The sequence below is a fragment of the Lygodium microphyllum genome, chromosome 22 (genome assembly GCF_053477565.2).
Source record: "Lygodium microphyllum isolate KBCC chromosome 22, Lygodium_microphyllum_v1.1.10, whole genome shotgun sequence".
NCBI classification, from domain to species: Eukaryota; Viridiplantae; Streptophyta; class Polypodiopsida; order Schizaeales; family Lygodiaceae; genus Lygodium; species Lygodium microphyllum.
In genome coordinates this window covers 18113172-18131096 of record NC_141156.1, presented here as the reverse complement: position 1 = coordinate 18131096, position 17925 = coordinate 18113172, and the positions used below count along the sequence as shown (strand labels likewise).

The 17925-nt window shown below is 43.6% G+C and overlaps 1 protein-coding gene across 7 annotated transcripts in view; it reads right to left on the bottom strand.

Moving 5' to 3' along the window:
* Window positions 1-17925, bottom strand: part of LOC148016928 (UBQ, helicase-c and DEAD-like helicase domain-containing protein) — a 263742-nt gene that overhangs the window by 55041 nt on the left and 190776 nt on the right. For all 7 annotated transcript variants that reach the window (XR_015687890.1, XR_015687891.1, XM_087663100.1 and 4 more), the window contains 4 exons: window positions 5479-5638; window positions 5162-5341; window positions 4927-5043; window positions 3935-4090 (listed from right to left, as the gene is read on the bottom strand). Coding sequence is in view for 5 of the 7 variants with exons in the window: in XM_087663100.1 (XP_087519226.1) it covers window positions 3935-4090; window positions 4927-5043; window positions 5162-5341; window positions 5479-5638 (613 nt within the window). In the remaining 2 variants the exon portion in view is untranslated. The remainder of the gene's footprint in view (window positions 1-3934; window positions 4091-4926; window positions 5044-5161; window positions 5342-5478; window positions 5639-17925) is intronic.

The following is a 17925-nucleotide window of genomic DNA, read 5'->3' as shown; positions in this document are numbered from 1 at the left end:
TGTCAAATCATCCTCTTACATCCATTTGGCATCCATTGGTGAATAATTTTGAAATTTCACCAAGTATCTCTTGGAAACTTTATCTTTGACCTTTCCTTCCTTATGTGCCAAAATCTGTTCGGGTACCAAAATCTCATCCAACTCCTTAACCTCAGGCTGAATTTCAGCAAACATATCCTCTAGCACATCACCATGAAAGGCCTTAATAAACTAACATGAAAGGCATTCTGTGTCGGCCAATGTGGAGATAATTTCAACTGATAGGCCACATCGCTAATCTTCTCCAACACCTGGAAGGGTCCATAGTATCTCATACTCAACTTCAGATACAATCTTTCTCTTCCTTTCATCTTTTTTAGCCTTGCCTTTTCAAAACACAACAATACATAATCACCCTCTGCAAATTGCAAAGCACGTCTACGGAGATTAACTACCCTCTTTTGCTTTTCTTGTGATCTCTGAAGTGTATATTTTATCTTTGCATAGGTTACATCCAAGTTTTCCACATAACGATTAGCCTCAAAGATCTTATCCTTAGTTTGCAAAATAAGTGGTATCTTCTTGCCACCCTCAACCACCTCAAATGGAGCTTTGCCAGAGGCTACTGCTAAAAGGATGCATTTGCTGAATTTACATCAAAACCAACACCAAACGGAGCATTTGCACAACTAGCATTCATTCCTTGAGCCCCATAAGCATTCGAGGGTGCAGATGCACCACCAAACATGCTACTTGGTGCCCTAGGCATCAAGCAATGCTGTCATACATAGGGTTTTGCATACTTCTAGCCATACTTGTATACATTGGGCCTTGCACACCATGCATTGGTTGTTGCATACCATAGGGATTTATGCCATATATTCCCGTATGCGGTCCTTGTCCAACTATAGTATGAAAAATCGTGCTTCCATCAAAATATCATGGCTACCCCATCATAGCATGCATGCCCGGCTGTCCAAAAGGATTGGCACTTCTGTGATGGCCTGCATTTGCATTCCTTGCCCCATAGGTACTAACCGTTTTATTTCATTAGCATCTTTCGGAGCTTCAAATGAGGGTTTGATATTATCTTCGGTGCATCTTGTTGTCCCGAGGGTATAAAACACGTATTCTTCTTTTTGCCTTTGCTGTCCTTCTTTGGAGCATTCAAAAATCGGGTAAATTGAGGATCCTTTGCCAATTCAATAAAGAGATTTGCTACTGTCCTCATCCGATTCTTGAACTGGTCATCAAATTCCTCTTCACTTTGCTGGTCATCAATCTCCTTATGCCCTGAAGGTCATGCATCTTGCCCAATAGTAACATTTTCAGCTTGTTGTCCATGGTTTGAGCCTTGTTCAAGGTCAACCATTGCATTTCTCTCATTCCCATATGAATGTTCATACTACGAGACATCATCACACTACTTGAGTCCATCTCACTGTATGAAGACATATTGCTGTAATTTCTTAGTTGAGAGTAAAAATCAGCACTAGCACAAAGGTTTGGCTTGCAATTAGGTGTCTTGGGCCCACAAAATCCAGGGATTGAGTGGTAATCCCGGCAATGGAACCATGAAACCAGCCTTCCTTCTATGGATGGGTGGTAATTCCCTAATTACAACTTAGTTACAGCAATACCATTTATTACAAAACTGAGAAATGCAAATTAACTTACAATCTTGGACAATGGACACCTTGTTGGCTCCAAAACTGGCACTCCTTTCGGTATTTATTTAACTTAATTGAAGAAGAAGATGTACAATGGGATTCTCCCAATCCCTTTCGGTATTCCAACTCCGCTTGCCACCTAGAATGACCATCAAATCTTCAATCTGATTTACCCCTTGATTCGAATAGTCAATTGGCGTTCACCCGCTTTGATGGAGATGGAAAATGCTCCAAATTCATTGATCTGATGGTCCCTTCACTTGAATTTGACTAAAAACAGTTTCAGCCCTAGTGAATCCAAGTCTTGGAGCTTCCAATTTTTGGCATGCTTTCCGATGCTACTGCTAAACCCTAATTTTTGCTGCACATTAGGGTTTACAGCAAAGAAATCTAAAATTTCTCAGCCTTTGGTAATCTCAATGCTATAATCTTCGGAGCAAGGTTGTAGAAAGACTGGGAGATAAGAGCGAAACTGAGGAGAGAAAATTTAAACTTTCTTTGTGAAGAACTGAAGAAAATCAGTCATTTACTCTTGCTGCCCTGTCTCAACAGCTTGTAGATGCAAAGAACTGAAGAGAATCAGTCATTTACTATTACTGCCCTGTCTCAACAGCTTGTAGATGCTGTCACTAGTTGTTGATTGGTCTTCTCCTTCCCCTAGCTGCCTCAGAAGGTCCTCCAATGGCTGCAAATCAGACCAACAACATCTTCTTCCTCTCTCTTGCAAGCTGAATACACTAAAATGCCTCTCTCTTCAACCTCTAAAGACGTTTTTCAGACTTGCATGGGTATTTTTAAGAAGTGACAATCTTTCCAAATGGTTTTTTCAATATTATCCATAATTAAATATTAATTTTCAGTCTTTAAATACTGAAAATTAATCTAAAATTTATTTGGATATCTTGAAAAATAAACTTCCATTCCCGAGTGTCTCTGGGCCAACTTTGACCATCAGATTGGCTATAGGTAACCATTAAATGCCACTTCTGTAGTGATATCAACTGACACTTATAGCCAAATGAATGACCCAGGCCAACAAGTGGAACCAGATACCACCAAGTACTTGTGTGCCATAACTTATAGCAACTTTTGCATTTGACATCTTGTGATTTCCTTGGGTCCCAAGCTTGTAAATTTACTCTAATCCTAGTTGCACCTCACATGTGCAATATTTACATAACCATGTAATTAAAAATTAATCCACATGTTAAGTAAGGTTTCAAAAATACATGTCCTCATGACACAAGATGTTGTCCATGGCGAGGTTGCAATCTCATCATCATTGCCTCTTTCGATTCATGCGATTGATCGGTCTTTGGCACATTTGGTGAACTCCCAATGCTTTTATCTTTGATTTGGCTTCTAGTATTTGTGGTCATGTGGGTTGGGTGCAAGGCTTACTATATTGCAGCAGATTTCTTCCATGGTTTTGGCTGGTTTCACTATTGGAGAGGTGGCTGCCCTGTGTATGGATACTGTTTGCTCCACCCTCTTTACAATCCTCTTCTTTTGTTCCTATAGAATGGTGTTTTGATAGTCTTTAGGCTTCATGAGTGTTTGCCACAGGACATTTGTCGGATTTGGCAGACATGAAGGCCTGATGTAAATATTTCTGTATACATTAATTTAAACTACTACATGAAAGAAAAAGAGATTGATTGCTAGCAAACCTCCAATTATGTGTACTCTAATGTTATGCATATCATTCACATGATACATAAAGAAGCCTCCAGAAAAATACATACTACATTTGGAAAAGGGTAGAAGTAAACAAACAACATCAAATGGGATAGTGAGGGCTAGATGAATGATATGCAGACTAGCACTGCAACTTCTTCACTCAAGATACCTTTACAGAATTCTGAGAAGAGGGCCATTCAGACACTCTGACACTCTATCAATGAGCAGGCTACTTACACAGTGTCACACAACACAAATCTAGATAAAAGAGGCCACTGAGTATGACTAGAGATGACATATGCTTGATTTGTGGGTTCAGCTGTCACAACCTTGCTGACATGAAACATTTGAAGGCACCCTACCCTTTCACATGTAGTGTCTACTCATAGTTCATGATCGCTTCTTCCTGATGCGGCTCCAGGGGAATTAATATGGATTATGATCTGACATAAAGCTACCAAGTGGTGCCAATACCATTTAGCAACCAATGTTGCAAATCAAAAGAGAACCCCAATTTCAACAGCAAACAGACGAAGTTCCATATGATTTTCCCAGCAAAATCAGATGTTAAGCACAATATAAACATACAAGGTGATGACACTTACAAGTTCTCCACCAACAACATGTACATCTGTAAAGTCACGGGTCTTTGTATAATACTTGACATCAGCTTCTTGACAAATAGCAACTTTGGCCCCAAGGTCTAATGTTTTTACAAGATAGGTTCTCCCTTGATGGATATACACAGCTCCTTCATACACCTTTTAAATGGCATAAATTTGATAAGTGAGTAGCAATAAGCAAGAGGAGCCTTATTTGTAGCAGTAAACCTTCAGTGAAAAAACTATTTCCTACAATTATTAGTACTGCTTAGTAAGGGACCTATACAAGAAATTAACATGGAGAAAATTTTCCAGTGCATCTCATTTGATGAGTCCTTATAACTAATGCAATTTCCCTATCCATAACCCCATACACTGCTTGTAGATCATTGCCACTTCTTATCATTCAATCACTATCAAATCTTCTCAATTGCACCTTAGTTTGCCTCTCCCCCCTAAAGAACACAAACCAAAAAACACAAAAAGAAAGTTTCATTTGATGCTCCTCCTTTGCCTAAACCTCTTCTGTAAGGTTAGCTTTCTGCACATTAATTGCTAGTCATTCCAAAAGGAGATAGAACTTCTAATTCCCTGTCTTCAACCAACCAGGTCCCCTGTTTTGCATTGTGCAATCTAGCTATGGACAGTCTTAGAGAACCAAACATTTGCTATTACATTTTCTCAGGAGTGCCTCTTTGTTGTTTGCACACTTCTAATTTATGTAGACCTGTTCTGAGGAGAACTTTCTATACAGTAACTACTCCCCCAAGCATACCCTACTGTTACTGTTCCCTTTCCTTGAGCGTTTATCAGTTGCAATGTTTCTCACATTTGGAATACATCTTAAAAGCAAGTGATGTGTGCAATTTGGTTTTTGACTCGGGTGTCACTTTCAAGACAAAAAATCCTTTGACCTGAAATTCTCGCACATATCGAACATTGCATGTCACATGCAATACATGCATCAACAAGATATCAACAGGAGAGATTTTCACCTCAAAAAACGCCTTGCTCTCCTCTACTTCCTCAATAACTCCATTTGTTTGTTGATTGATTATTGTGTATTTTTCTGGATCAACAGCACGTATGCTTACAGATTGAGCTGGGGATTTCTGTTTGCATAGAAAAGAACAGCTGCAGTCAGTGTGCAAGTACAGAACCAAAACCATTTTGACTTCTAAGTTTTAACTTTATCATATGTTGAGGATGGTGCTACTGAATGTCCTCTACCTCCTGCCCAATATAATGCCAGGTGTTATCTTGAGAAGTGCTTAGTGGATCTTGGCCTATCTTCCCTTTTTGTATGAGCCTTGAGATGCTTGTTTGTAAGCCAGAACCAAAGATCATGTCATCATACTCCACATTGACAGGGTGCTCAAGGGCAGCACAAGCAATGTGCTGATCTAATACCTGTGAAATAGCAAAACACAATCAGTCTCATGTGCTTGATGCAGAGCATTACTATTTGACAGCTTGCACCCGTTACATGCATGTAATTGTAATCACGAGACATTTAACATACATGTAATAAGTTAAAGCACCATTACCTGAGGATTTGAAGCATCAATTTGTGCATGCTCAATGGCCCGTGAAAATAACTTTGAGGGATGCTTCATGAAGTATTGATCAAGTGGACTTCCAAAAGCTACATAAATTGACATGGAAGGTTTTTCTCTTCTTCCGGCTCTTCCAGCTTGTTGCCATAAACTGGGATAAGAGTCTTATTAGCTTACTGAAATTAATTACAGAGCAAAATAACTTGGTAGAAGAGTTTCATGAGAATCCAGCCTTCATGATCATGATATAGATCCCACATCATCTTCCCTTGCAAAGTATGATCATACTCAAATACGTCTCACATAAACAAGATGCAAGCAAAAGCTTTTCCTGGATAGAGTCCTGAAACACACTAAAGATGCAATCAGGGGAGCAATTAGACCAGCAAGCCTGCTTTGAAGTATACATAGTTCCCCCTTTGCAATTTCTTTTAGTATCTTTCAGGGACAGTCTGGACATCTAGACTAACAAATAAGATCAAGGTTATCTCGGGGCCTTCATTTCAGCCATGAATATATTTGCTTAATCGCAATTGCATTCATCAATGGGCACAAATCATGTTGGATTTTGGGTGTGAGATACCCCCAAGATTCTTTATCAGCTTTTCACTCAAGTTCCTCAAAGGACCTGGATGAGATACCTAGGCTACCTTGGAGAACAATTAGACTCTCTTGAGTGGAAAGTCGAGGTGGCCCACTAAAGTTTTTTAACAAGATGATGTTGTATGTTACCCCGTGTTGGGATTTCTTGAAATATTATATTAGCCAAGTGAAGCACCTTGTTGGGAACTTCATTTAATCAGAAGGGATGGAAGCTAACTGTGGGCTGAAGTCACCTGGGATGTTATCATACAATCAGATCTCAGAAATGAATTAGCATACTTATCCAATCTGCCAGAGAAAGGATTACTCATAAACAATTGGAGGCCTTCCAAGAGAGGAGCTGTCACAAGTGAGTGCATGTGTCCACAAACCAAAGTATTTCTCATAAACAATTGTTGGAGGCTGCCTTCAAGAGAGAAGCTATCATGGGGGTGAGAATTTTAACTCAATGCTCTTTGGACAACAAGAAATGAAAACACATACATGCATTAATGAGTGGGAACAGGGTAAACACAATGAAATAAAGGCAGAATTACAGGCTAAAATGACAGACAACTTTATAAAACTGGACACAACTTGGAGAACAGAAATGGAAAGCAACTTACATCAGAGTTAGATGCATATAAGAAAGACCTAGCAGCATATAAAGAGAAACTTGATGTTCAAAGGCCATCACAGGATGCACCAAAACTAGAAAAAGAGATGGAATGCCTCAAGAAAGACATGCACACATGGGCAGATGTAGTTGAAGGAGCAAGGAAGACAATGGAAACAGTGGAACATGTCATTAAGAAAAATGCTGAATGGATTGAGGTAGCAAAAAAGAACAAAGGGGGACATGCAAACAAAGGAGGATGAATGAAACCATAGAAGAAGAAGCAAGACGAAAGAGTCAGGCACTCCGAATCCGTGTGGTGGGATGGGCTGAGAAAGGAACCCCACAAGAAGATGCAACTGCTCTAGGTGACAATATGGGAGGAAAGGAAACACCCATCTTAGATGCATGGTGTGTGGGAGACCCAACAAACAAGAGAGGGCATATCCTCATGCTGAAATTTGAGAGTTTGGATAAGAAGAGAGCTTTCCTCACAAAACGTGGGGCTCTAAAAGGGGAAAAGATATACCTTGATGAGGGATTTGACACCTGCCCAAGTGGAACATAGAAGGGAAAACATGCCTAGGATTTTGGAGGCACAAAAGGAAGGAAAATATGCAGTGTATAGGGATGGTAGGGTGATTATTGCAGAACGCCGGCCACAATGATAGTGTGCGGCCTATGAGATGCTCAAGATGTCAGTATGGAACTATAATGGAGCATTATGCCTAGAAGTTGGATATTTTGAGAATAGTTTTCGAAATATGGATATAGCCATGTGTACAGAAACACATCAATGTAAAGGGGGTCGATTGCCAGATGTCCATGAGTACAGATGGGAGAGTGCATTCTATCCACATGCTAGAAAGCCTAGTAGCACTAGGGGTCTGGAGGCGTGGCCATAATCTTTTGTGAAGACTTCAGAGATGTAGTGTGAGTGACACAAAAAGACAAAGATGCACAATACATGTGGGTTAGGATACACAAAAAAAGACCACATGATAAGTTCATTGCTATATGCTATTTTCCCCTTGTGAATTCAAGATATGCTGCACAAGATGGATCACCATTTGATGTATTGTACAAAGATATCATGAAATATGCGAACTTGGGAGACGTGCTATTAGTAGGGGACTTCAATCTGCGAACTAGGGCTAGAAAAAGTAACTTTTATATACAGGATGATGTCATGTTTGAGGAGATTGATATAGATGAGGTGGGTCCACATAGGATGTCCCTAGATATAGAAATGCACACCTATGGAACACACTTACTAGCTTTGGGTAGTGCAAATGGATTAGCCATTTTCAACCGCCTCTCATGCTAGCCAAGATCAAACTCTGTGACATGTTGGAACCACAAGCGAGGAGCAAGCACAGTGGACTACTTGATGGGTTCACCAACATTGATACCAAACATTGGAAACTTTGAGATCTCAGGGAACCCCATTGGAATAGCAGCTGACCATGCCATCTTAACATTCTCAGTCTACTGTGGATGTATGAGAGATACATTATCGTACCCCCCAGGCACCCTCGATACCGCTTTGCAGAGGAGACCTCACATATATATAGTGGCTTTGTGCGTGACAAGATATGAATGCTAGATTGTGACAAATCATTAGAAGAACTCATGAGAGACTTGGTAGAAGCTTTGCATACTTCAGCTATGTATGCATTCCCATACACCATATCACCAAGCAAACCTCCACCCTCTACAGCCCCTGAAAATGGCTGGTATGATGATGAATGCAGACACTTGCACACAACTACAGAAGGAGATTGCTATAGCCATTCGGACACACTCCCAAGCAAAGATGCTTTTCAGATGCCTTATATTGAAGAAGAAACGATAATTAATTGGCACAAATCCTTTGGATTTTGGATATGCGACACTAGACAGCCAGAGTGGCAACCACATGAGGATTTCACATGGGTTCCCTGCGAGACCGCTGTGAGATATCTTGGATGCCATGTGGGGATTGACATTACCTCAGAGTAGCAGCTGGCACCCCTCCTTTTGAGCATCAAATAGAAGCTTTTGTATTGGAGCTCAACGAGGCTCTCATTGGCACGAAGAGTAGTGGTTGCCAACCAAGTTATTCTTGCGACCATGTGGTACATCACTTCTTGTTGGGCATTCTCTAGGTCGTGTATTAGCCAGGTGAAATGCCTCATCACAAACTTCATTTGGTTTGGAGGAGATGGGAGTCTTGTTGAGCTAAAATATCCATTACTTGCTGATTAGCATCTTAAACAGCCCCAAAACACACTAAAAATGCTCTTTTAGAGTAAAACCCTAAAACGGGGAGCGGTTCGAGAGAGTTCAGTGGAAACCCTAAAACGGGGAGCGGTTCGAGAAAGTTTAGTGGAAACCCTAATTTTTGGGGCGCCCTTCCACATCTATAAATAGATAGGCTGCCCCCATTCAGCCATCATCCTTGTTTTGCAGGTTACACCAGCCCACACACCCTTTGCTGCTGTTGGCGCCCAGTTTCCAGCCTGCAGCCCGCCTCCATCTGCTATCCAACCATCATCGACTGCAGCCACATCATCTTCAGCCTGTCCATTGCTGTAGGTGACAGCTCTCAGCTGCTGGCGACTGCTCCAAACTGTCCTAGACTGCTGTTCAGCCTGCTGTCCATCATCTCCAAGGTCAGCCAGTCTCCGTTTTCAGCATTGCAGGCCCTGACACTCTCAGACATTGTTTCAGCCTGCTGTTTATAGCAGACTATGCACAATTTCCAGCCCCCGATCGGTGGAACACTGCTGTGTTTACCAGTTTCCAGCCTCCAAACTGCTGCGTTTTGGTGACCAGCCTGCTGCCATTCACTATTCAGCACTCCTACACTTTGATTGGTGGTCACAGACTTGGGATCCGTCTTCGGTGGACGTCACACTCCGACATTGCTCTGCCCTTGAGCACACTAAACACTCTTGCATTCATTTACAGCATTCATTCACTTCAGAGTTGTGTTCTCTCTCTCCCTTCTTTTGTTTGTGTTTCAGTTTTGAGTTTTGCGTTTAGGGTTTGAGTTTTGCCCTCTGTGTCTGTGTCTTTGGTTCTGTCGTGGTTGTACACTCTGTGTGTCCTCAGTGCAAACCCTAGCAGTCTTCTTAACATGGTATCAGAGCCGGTGCTCTTGTAAAGAGTATCCTGTGGATATTGTTGAGAGCTAGTCTTTGTGCAAGGCACACAATACGACTCGTAACTGAATCACAATGTCCCAGACACCTTCTTCTCCAGTTCCTATGATGTCTTATCAGGCTTCTCCATCATTGGAGGCCCTGAGACGGCATTATGGACTCGGTGAGGAGGACGACACTCTACCTTCACCAGATTTCACTAACATGACAGAGGAGGACTTTGAGGAGTACCATCGCAACAAGTACGGTGATGTTTACACCCCTCCTACCAGTTTTGCTACCACATGGTCCAATGTCAGGTTTGTACAATTCTTTTGTGTTGCATGAATCAAAACCCTAGTTTGTTTCTTCTTTTGAGGTACAGGATCCGAATGGCTTTGCGTATGTGAATTTCAATAGAGGGGGACTCACGAAGCAAATGGAATTCAGATACATCTACAACTTCTGTTTCATTTGAGCATATCACACACACTTCTCACTTTCCTCCCATCCCACCCTCTTCTATATTACACCTTGATCATCTCTCATCATCTTTCCAAAATCTTGGATTACACTCCATATCTGCTTCACACACCCTACGGGTTGGATCTTCCATCTCCGCTCCTAGCACCTTTTCCTTCTCCACCCCATTCTCTACCTCTTTGCACCATGGTACTTCGTTAGGGGAATGCCACCCTTTAACACAGTGCCTCTTACCTTTCAGCAAATGAGCACACCCATAACTCCTGGGTCAACTGTGATGGGCATCCCCCTCACTATCCCCAACCTCACATTTCCCATGACCACTCATATGCAGGGGTTTCCATCCTCAGCTTATGGTGCGTCTTTACACTCTCCTTGGGTTACACCTACACAGGGATTCCCATCTTCTGCTCCCAGTGTTTTCATCCCACCTCCTTGGGTTCCTCATGTGGCTACCATGCCCCTACCTAGTCAGCCCATCCCTACCTATGGATCCACCTTGCACACTACCCGCATGCCTGGTGGGCACTCTGGGACCCATTCCCAAGTGTACTCCACTCCCCCATCCTACCCCCACTTCTGCTCCCAATGTTTCCATCCCACCTCCTTGGGTTCCTCATGTGGCTACCATGCCCCTGTCTAGTCAGCCCATCCCTACCTATGGATCCACCTTGCACACTACCCGCATGCCTGGTGGGCACTCTGGGACCCATTCCCAAGTGTACTCCACTCCCCCGTCCTACCCCCACTACACTTTTTCACACTATTCATCTTTGAGCGCACTACCACTCCTATTGCAACGGCCAAGAATGCCTTCACGGATAAGACACGTTTAAACAAGTCAAATTTCACTATTTGGTCGAATTTCATGCAACAAGTGCTTGAGTCTCAGGGTCTTTGGGACCTCGTCATTGGTCTAGTGCCTATGCCAAACCCTCGACTAGCTCACCCTGACTACATCCGTCAATGGAGAGTCCGCAATGCTATAGCCAATGTTGAGCTGCTGCATGGATTGCTTCCTGAGTTTCACTGTCAGTTGCAACACTTCCCGCTCGCGTCAGAGCGTTGGAGTCACCTTCTTGACCGCTATGTGGCTATGATCGTACTCAGCGCATCAATCTTGACTCTGAGCTTCAAGAGTTCTCTCTTAAGGAAAGGGATGATTTGAAAGTCAAGTTGGGTGACTATAGGCGATTACTTGCCGAGTTCGCCACTATTGGCTCTCCAAAGTCAGATGACGATCAGGTTACATTCTTCTTGAATAAGTTGCGAGCAAAATACTTCAATTTCATTCAACACATCATCTCCTGACCTCGATTGCTAACCTTCTACGAGTTTGAGTGCCAGTTCTTGTGTTACGCAAGGCTGCATGATCAAGTCCACAAGAAATCCTCATCACAGCCTTATTCAGAGCAGAGGGGGTTGGTTGCCTCTTCTTCGGGAGGAAAAACCACCAGTGGCAAGAACTCGCTAGATGCGAAGGCAAGCCAATCAAAGGGTGACTCCTCTTCCTCAGATGGAACCAAAGAATCAAGACCTCTCTGGCAGCAACTCCCTAAGAAAAACCAGTTTTGTACACATTGCCAGAGAGTAGGCCATGTGGATGAGGAGTGTCACTCCAAGGCCCAAGGTCTTCCACCTAAAAAGCCTCAGTAGACCGCTGCGACTCCACAGTCGAGTGGGGCTACGCCTTCCGCTCCTGCTTCATCTGCTCCTTCAACACCCGTTGTTGCTGCTGGACATGTGGCTCGAGTACAGTCTCATCAACCCATCTCTTTCACTATCCCTGAGGGACTGGTTGATTGGTCTGCACGTTCCGATTCCGTTGCACTTCATGCATCTATCTCACCTTCCTCTCCACCTCGTGAGGTGTTCCCTTGGCAAAGCCCTGCTACTGGACGTATGCGATGATGGCCACCTTCTTAGCCTGGCATGTCTCTAGGTCCTTTCGGATACCCTCGGTCAGTCTAGCATTCATTTTTTGCACTCTTAGAGTCGGGCCCATAGGATTTTTGTCTCTAAATTTTAAGTCTTCCGTTGCGTTTACTTACACACACATACACATTTGCATCTTTGCACTTGTTCCTTCAGCTAGCTTTTCATTTTAGTTTAGTTTTGTTTTTGGAGAATCTCACTATTGACCTCTGTGATTGCAAACTTTGATCTCCTTTGCAGGTTCTGTCAGTGTAGGGCTAACATGCAGGTTTGCCCAGTCCTACCTGGGCTGGAGACTTGGGATATGTGCCATTCCTTTATGGTTTCATCATCCTTGGAGTTTTTCTCTTCTACCAGCATGGAGGATTCCCCTCTCTAGGCACATTGTGCAATATCTCTCTTGATGCTATCATGGCGGTGACTTCTACCTAGCTCTTCCAGTTGGGATGCTTTCTCCTCCTCTTCATTCCTTATGGTTCTCAGTACCACATGAAGACCGACATCAAGCTCCTCTTCCTTCTTCGGCATCTACATCTAGGTCGAGAGGGGGTTCCTATCGTTCTTGGTATTCTACAGGCTTCAGCACTTTATCTTCGACATCCGCTTCTCCCCCTTGTTGTACCTTATCCTTTGCATTGTATGATTTCATCATCTTTGTACTAGGGCACTTGGGCAAGTGAATAATTTCCCCATGAGGGACACTGTCCAAGTGACACCTGCTGCATGAGCATTCTTCAGCATGTAGCATACTTTGCATCTCATTGTGCAGAGCACCACTTGAGCGGATCCTAAGTTGTTTTCACTAGCGGCTGTTGTTACCACACCACTATCCTTCTTCATCACATGGATACCTCATCACCTACTTTTTCTCGTCATTGATACCTTGAGTGGATGGGTTAGCTTGTATTGTTTTGTGATGTGTTGGGTGTACCCTCTCTACTCCCATCTTTTGGGTCACTATTACTCAATCGGCCGCATCCCATAAAATTTACCACACTTATTCAAAAAAAAAAAAAAAAAAACACAAAGCTCAATGTGGTTCTATCCGCCTTTGTAGGACTTGGTAGGCCACTGGGCAGCCGACGTGCACCCTTTATCCGATGCCTGTCCTCTCTGGGGTGACTATTTGGATTCCCTTGGTAAGATAACCATTGCCTCTGTAGTCTTGGTAGGCCATTGAGCAGCCGACGTGCACCCTTTGTCTTATGCCTTGGCTGCTTTGGGGTGGGACACCTTGGGGTACACAAACAACACCATGACTGGCCTAACCTTTCAGCTCACTTTTGGGCCTGAGAGGGGGTGTTGAGCTAAAATATGCATTACTTGCTAATTAGCCTCATAAACAGCCCCAAAACATACAAAAAATGCTCTTTTAGAGTAAAACCCTAAAACGGGGAGCGGTTCGAGAGAGTTCAGTGGAAACCCTAAAACGGGGAGCGGTTCAAGAAAGTTTAGTGGAAACCCTAATTTTTGGGGTGCCCTTTCACATCTATAAATAGACAGGCTGCCCCATTCAAACATCATCCTTGTTTTGCAGGTTACACTAGCCCACACACCCTCTGCTGCTGTTGGCGCCCAATTTCCAGCCTGCAGCCCGCCTCCATCTGTCCAGCCATCATCGACTGCAACCACATCATCTTCAGCCTGTCCATTGCTGTAGGTGACAGCTCTTAGCCGCTTGAGACTGCTCCAAACTGTCCCAGACTACTGTTTAGTGTGCTGTCCATCATCTCCAGGGTCAGCCAGCCTGCGTTTTCAGCATTGCAGGCCCTGACACTCTCAGTCACTGTTTCAGCCTGCTGTTTACAGCAGACTGTGCACAGTTTCTAGCCCTCGATCGGTGGTACATTGCTGCGTTTACCAGTTTCCAGCCTCCAGACTGCTGCATTTTGGTGACCAACCTGCTGCCATTCACTATTCAGCACTCCTACACTCCGACTGCTGGTCACAGACTTGGGATCCATCTTCGGTGGACGTCATACTCCGACATTGCTCTGCCCTTGAGCACATTGTACACTCTTACATTCATTTACAACATTCACTCATTCAGAGTTGTGTTCTCTCTCTCCCTTCTTCTGTTTGTGTTTGAGTTTGAGTTTTGCGTTTAGGGTTTGAGTTTTGAGTTTTGCATTTAGGGTTTGAGTTTTTCCCTCTGTGTATGTGTCTGTGCCTTGTGTGTTTCTGTCGTGGTCGTACACTCTGTGTGTCCTTAGTGAGAACCCTAGCAATCTTCTTAACAAGTCCAGCCAAAGCAAAGGTGGCTTGGGATGTCATTATACAGCCTAGATCCAGAGGAGGATTGGGGATCATAGACCCAGATAGTCAAAGCAAAGCCTTATTGGTCAAGCTCATTGTTAGGGGTTTGCTTCCAGGAGAGGAGCCCTAGAAGAAACTTCTGACAGGGAGGCTAGAGGACTTGACATCTATACATGGAGGACCATGGCAGCCCAGCATTCACTGGATATTTTAAGAGATCAGCACCAAAGATTTAGGGAGGAGCTTCGAGGTCAAATTTGCAGCTGCCATTATTAGATCTTGGAGATCTGTATCTCTAGGGTTCCACTAGCTCCCCCTGACTACTATTGAAGAGAAGAGGAGAAAGCCTCTTCTCTTTAATCATTATTTGGGATCATAGTCAAGCCACACCATTGGGCAGCAGACACACTTATCATGGGGAAGATTCTCTTTACACATCGCTACATCAGTGGGGGAGTGGTTTGCATTTCAGGAGTTACCACACGAGACCCAAAGGCAAAGATTACATGGTCTTAGGGGAGCCAGGGCTATGATTGAGGCCATGATGGAAGGGGTTCCACCAGATTGGCAAACTGAAACAGCTTCCTCTCAGACTTGGATTGGTCTTTTCTCTAGAGGGGATATCCTTCTAGTAATCATTGCATGTAGTAGAGACATGACATTCACTTTCACAGTTGAGGAGGATGGCCGCCTCCAGCGAGAGAACCTTGACCTTACAGCACTCAATTGGCTGCTCGAGGCAAAGAATCAAAGTAGTGGTACACTTTCAAAGAAAGTGGCACATAGACCTAGACCCAACCACTCGTCTTATAGATAGATGGAGATATTGGGCATACTAGAGGAGGCCTCTACAGAGAGTGGGATCCAAGAGAGTGGGTGTGGAGGGATCCCTTCCTTGATAGGCCATCCGACATCCCCTTCTTTGGCTACACTACTAGATTGGGACGGAGGATACAGATGAGCAAGATTAGAGCACACCTTGCAGCCATCCCTCATTGGCATAGAGAGGGAGTCTCCAATGAGTTTCTATACGAATTTTGGAGGCGGCTACATGACAGCTTCAGGCCCAGGAAGATATCTCTCCTTTTATGGCTTCTAGCCCATAGGAGTTTAGCAGTTGGCACTTGGCTTGGATATGGCAGGGACCCAGTGGCTTGCGCGCGATGTGGTGAGCCAGAGGAGACACAGAGACATTGCCTCTAGGACTGTCCTAGAGCCCAAGAGATCTGAAGGAGAGTTCTTAGGATAGTGTTCCATGGTACAATAGAGTCCATGGTGGCAACATGGGAGGTTGCAGCTTGGGTCATAGACAGAGGTCTAGCTTGCGGCAATGAGGACACTCAAGGGAGCATTTCTTTTCTCATCATTGGATAGCATTTGAGCAGGGTCCCTACCCCAGACTACTCATAGACACAGTGGAATCAAGGACATTGTCACAGATGGGAGCTGATTTCCAGCATTATAGCTTGGTACATATGGACTGCGAGATGTAGCCAGGTCATTGATCTTCAGGATATACCCACTGGGGAGTCTTTATCAAGGATTTGGACAGAGATAGTCCATGCTCTCCATGGAAGATGGGAGAGGTTGTAGGGCAGCTGTGAGAGGATGAGGAAGAAAAGAGAGACTTTCCTACGGATTTGGGATTCAAACAACACCTTTCACACTACCCCTCAAATGGTCTGGCACTTTAGCCCACCAGATTGGTTGTTTACACAACCATTGTATCTTTGATGTACTTAGTTACTCTTCATAGAGTTTCTTCTACTTTGTATTTACCTTAGGGGAACTTTCTTCAAGGTGTTATTAATAGAGTTCTCTTTTCTTGGAAAAAAAAAGAAGAAACGTACTTGGCAAAGCTTGAGGCAGAAATATATCAGCTTTTCTTGGGGCGGGACAACAAAAGGGCATAGAGAATGTTTCATGAAAGGAAACCCCCTATACAGATTACATCGCCTGATGCTTGGCTGCATTATGGAAGATAGTTGTATGATGTACATGGATAGACACCCATAGAGCCTCCGTAGGCCTGCAAGCCAAAACAATGGGCCTTTTCACCAGTAAGATGGTCAGAGAAGCAATTTATAGACTGCAAAATGGAAAGACATAGGATGAGGATGGTTTAGTAGCAAAGCAATTCTCACATGCATGTAACATACTAGCACCCATACTAGCTAAAATGTCCAATAGGGCTGTTTGTGAGGGATTCCCTGAGATTTGGTCAGACCATTCTATAGTTCCATTATTTAAAAGCGATGATCCTTTGATTCCTAGTAACTATAAGACCATCATGGTTGGCCACACACTAGCCAAGATATATGGCTCCATATTGGAACGTGAGCACAGGGACGTGGATATACCACTTTGAATCACATCCTCACACTTTGAGCAATTATTGAGAAAGGACGGCCTTGAGGCAAGAAGATCTATTGTTGCTTTGTAGACTTTCGTAAGGCATTTGACAGAGTACCCCGAGCACGTTTCATGCAAAGACTATAGGAAATTAGTGTGCTAGAAGGTATGCAACAAAGCATCTATGCCCTATATGAGAAAGTGACAGGCCGTATATACACATCTAGAGGGATGTCTGAACGAATTGATAGCACCATAGAAGTAAAACAAGGATGCCTGCTCTCACCCACATTATTTGGATTATATAAGATTCAGGTGCCTAAATATATTGATAGGGGAGGAGGGACTGGAGCTAACTTAGCTGGAGCATTGATATTGATACTACTTTATTCAAATGATATTGTACTTATCTCTCATCCATCGAAGGGCTTGCACCAACACTTGGATACATTGCACACTTTTTGTAGGGATAAAGACCTCACAATGAATCTTGGAAAATTCAAGTGATGGTTTTCAATACCCCGGTAGCATGGGTGACCCGATCTATGTATCAATTCACATTCAGAGGGGATGCGATGTAGCATGTAAGGGAATATGTATACTTGGGAGTCACGTTCTTTGGCTCGAGACTTTCACTGAGGGGGCCAACTGAAGGACTAGCAAGAGGTTATGCAACACTTGGGCCTTGAGAGTTAGTGCTTTCGTGTACAATTTCAAGAGCCCTGCACCAAATTATGGACACCTTGGTCACTCCTCTCTTGTACGAGGTTGAAATACGGGGTTGCAGCTTATACCAAATAGGGTTGAAATACGGGGTTGTAGCAACACTTGGGGCCTTGAGAGTTAGTGCTTTCGTGTACAATTTCAAGAGCCCCGCACCAAATTATGGAAACCTTGGTCACTCCTACTCTCTTGTACGGAGCTGAAATACAGGGTTGCAGCTTATACCAGACGACTAACCCCGCTCACAAATCACACAAGCCCAAAGAGACAACACTATTATGGCTGGGATTGCATAGAGAGACCATTGATAATGATGATATCATGTATGATCAGGAGTAAGGCCTCTACGCCACACCCTATCATCAG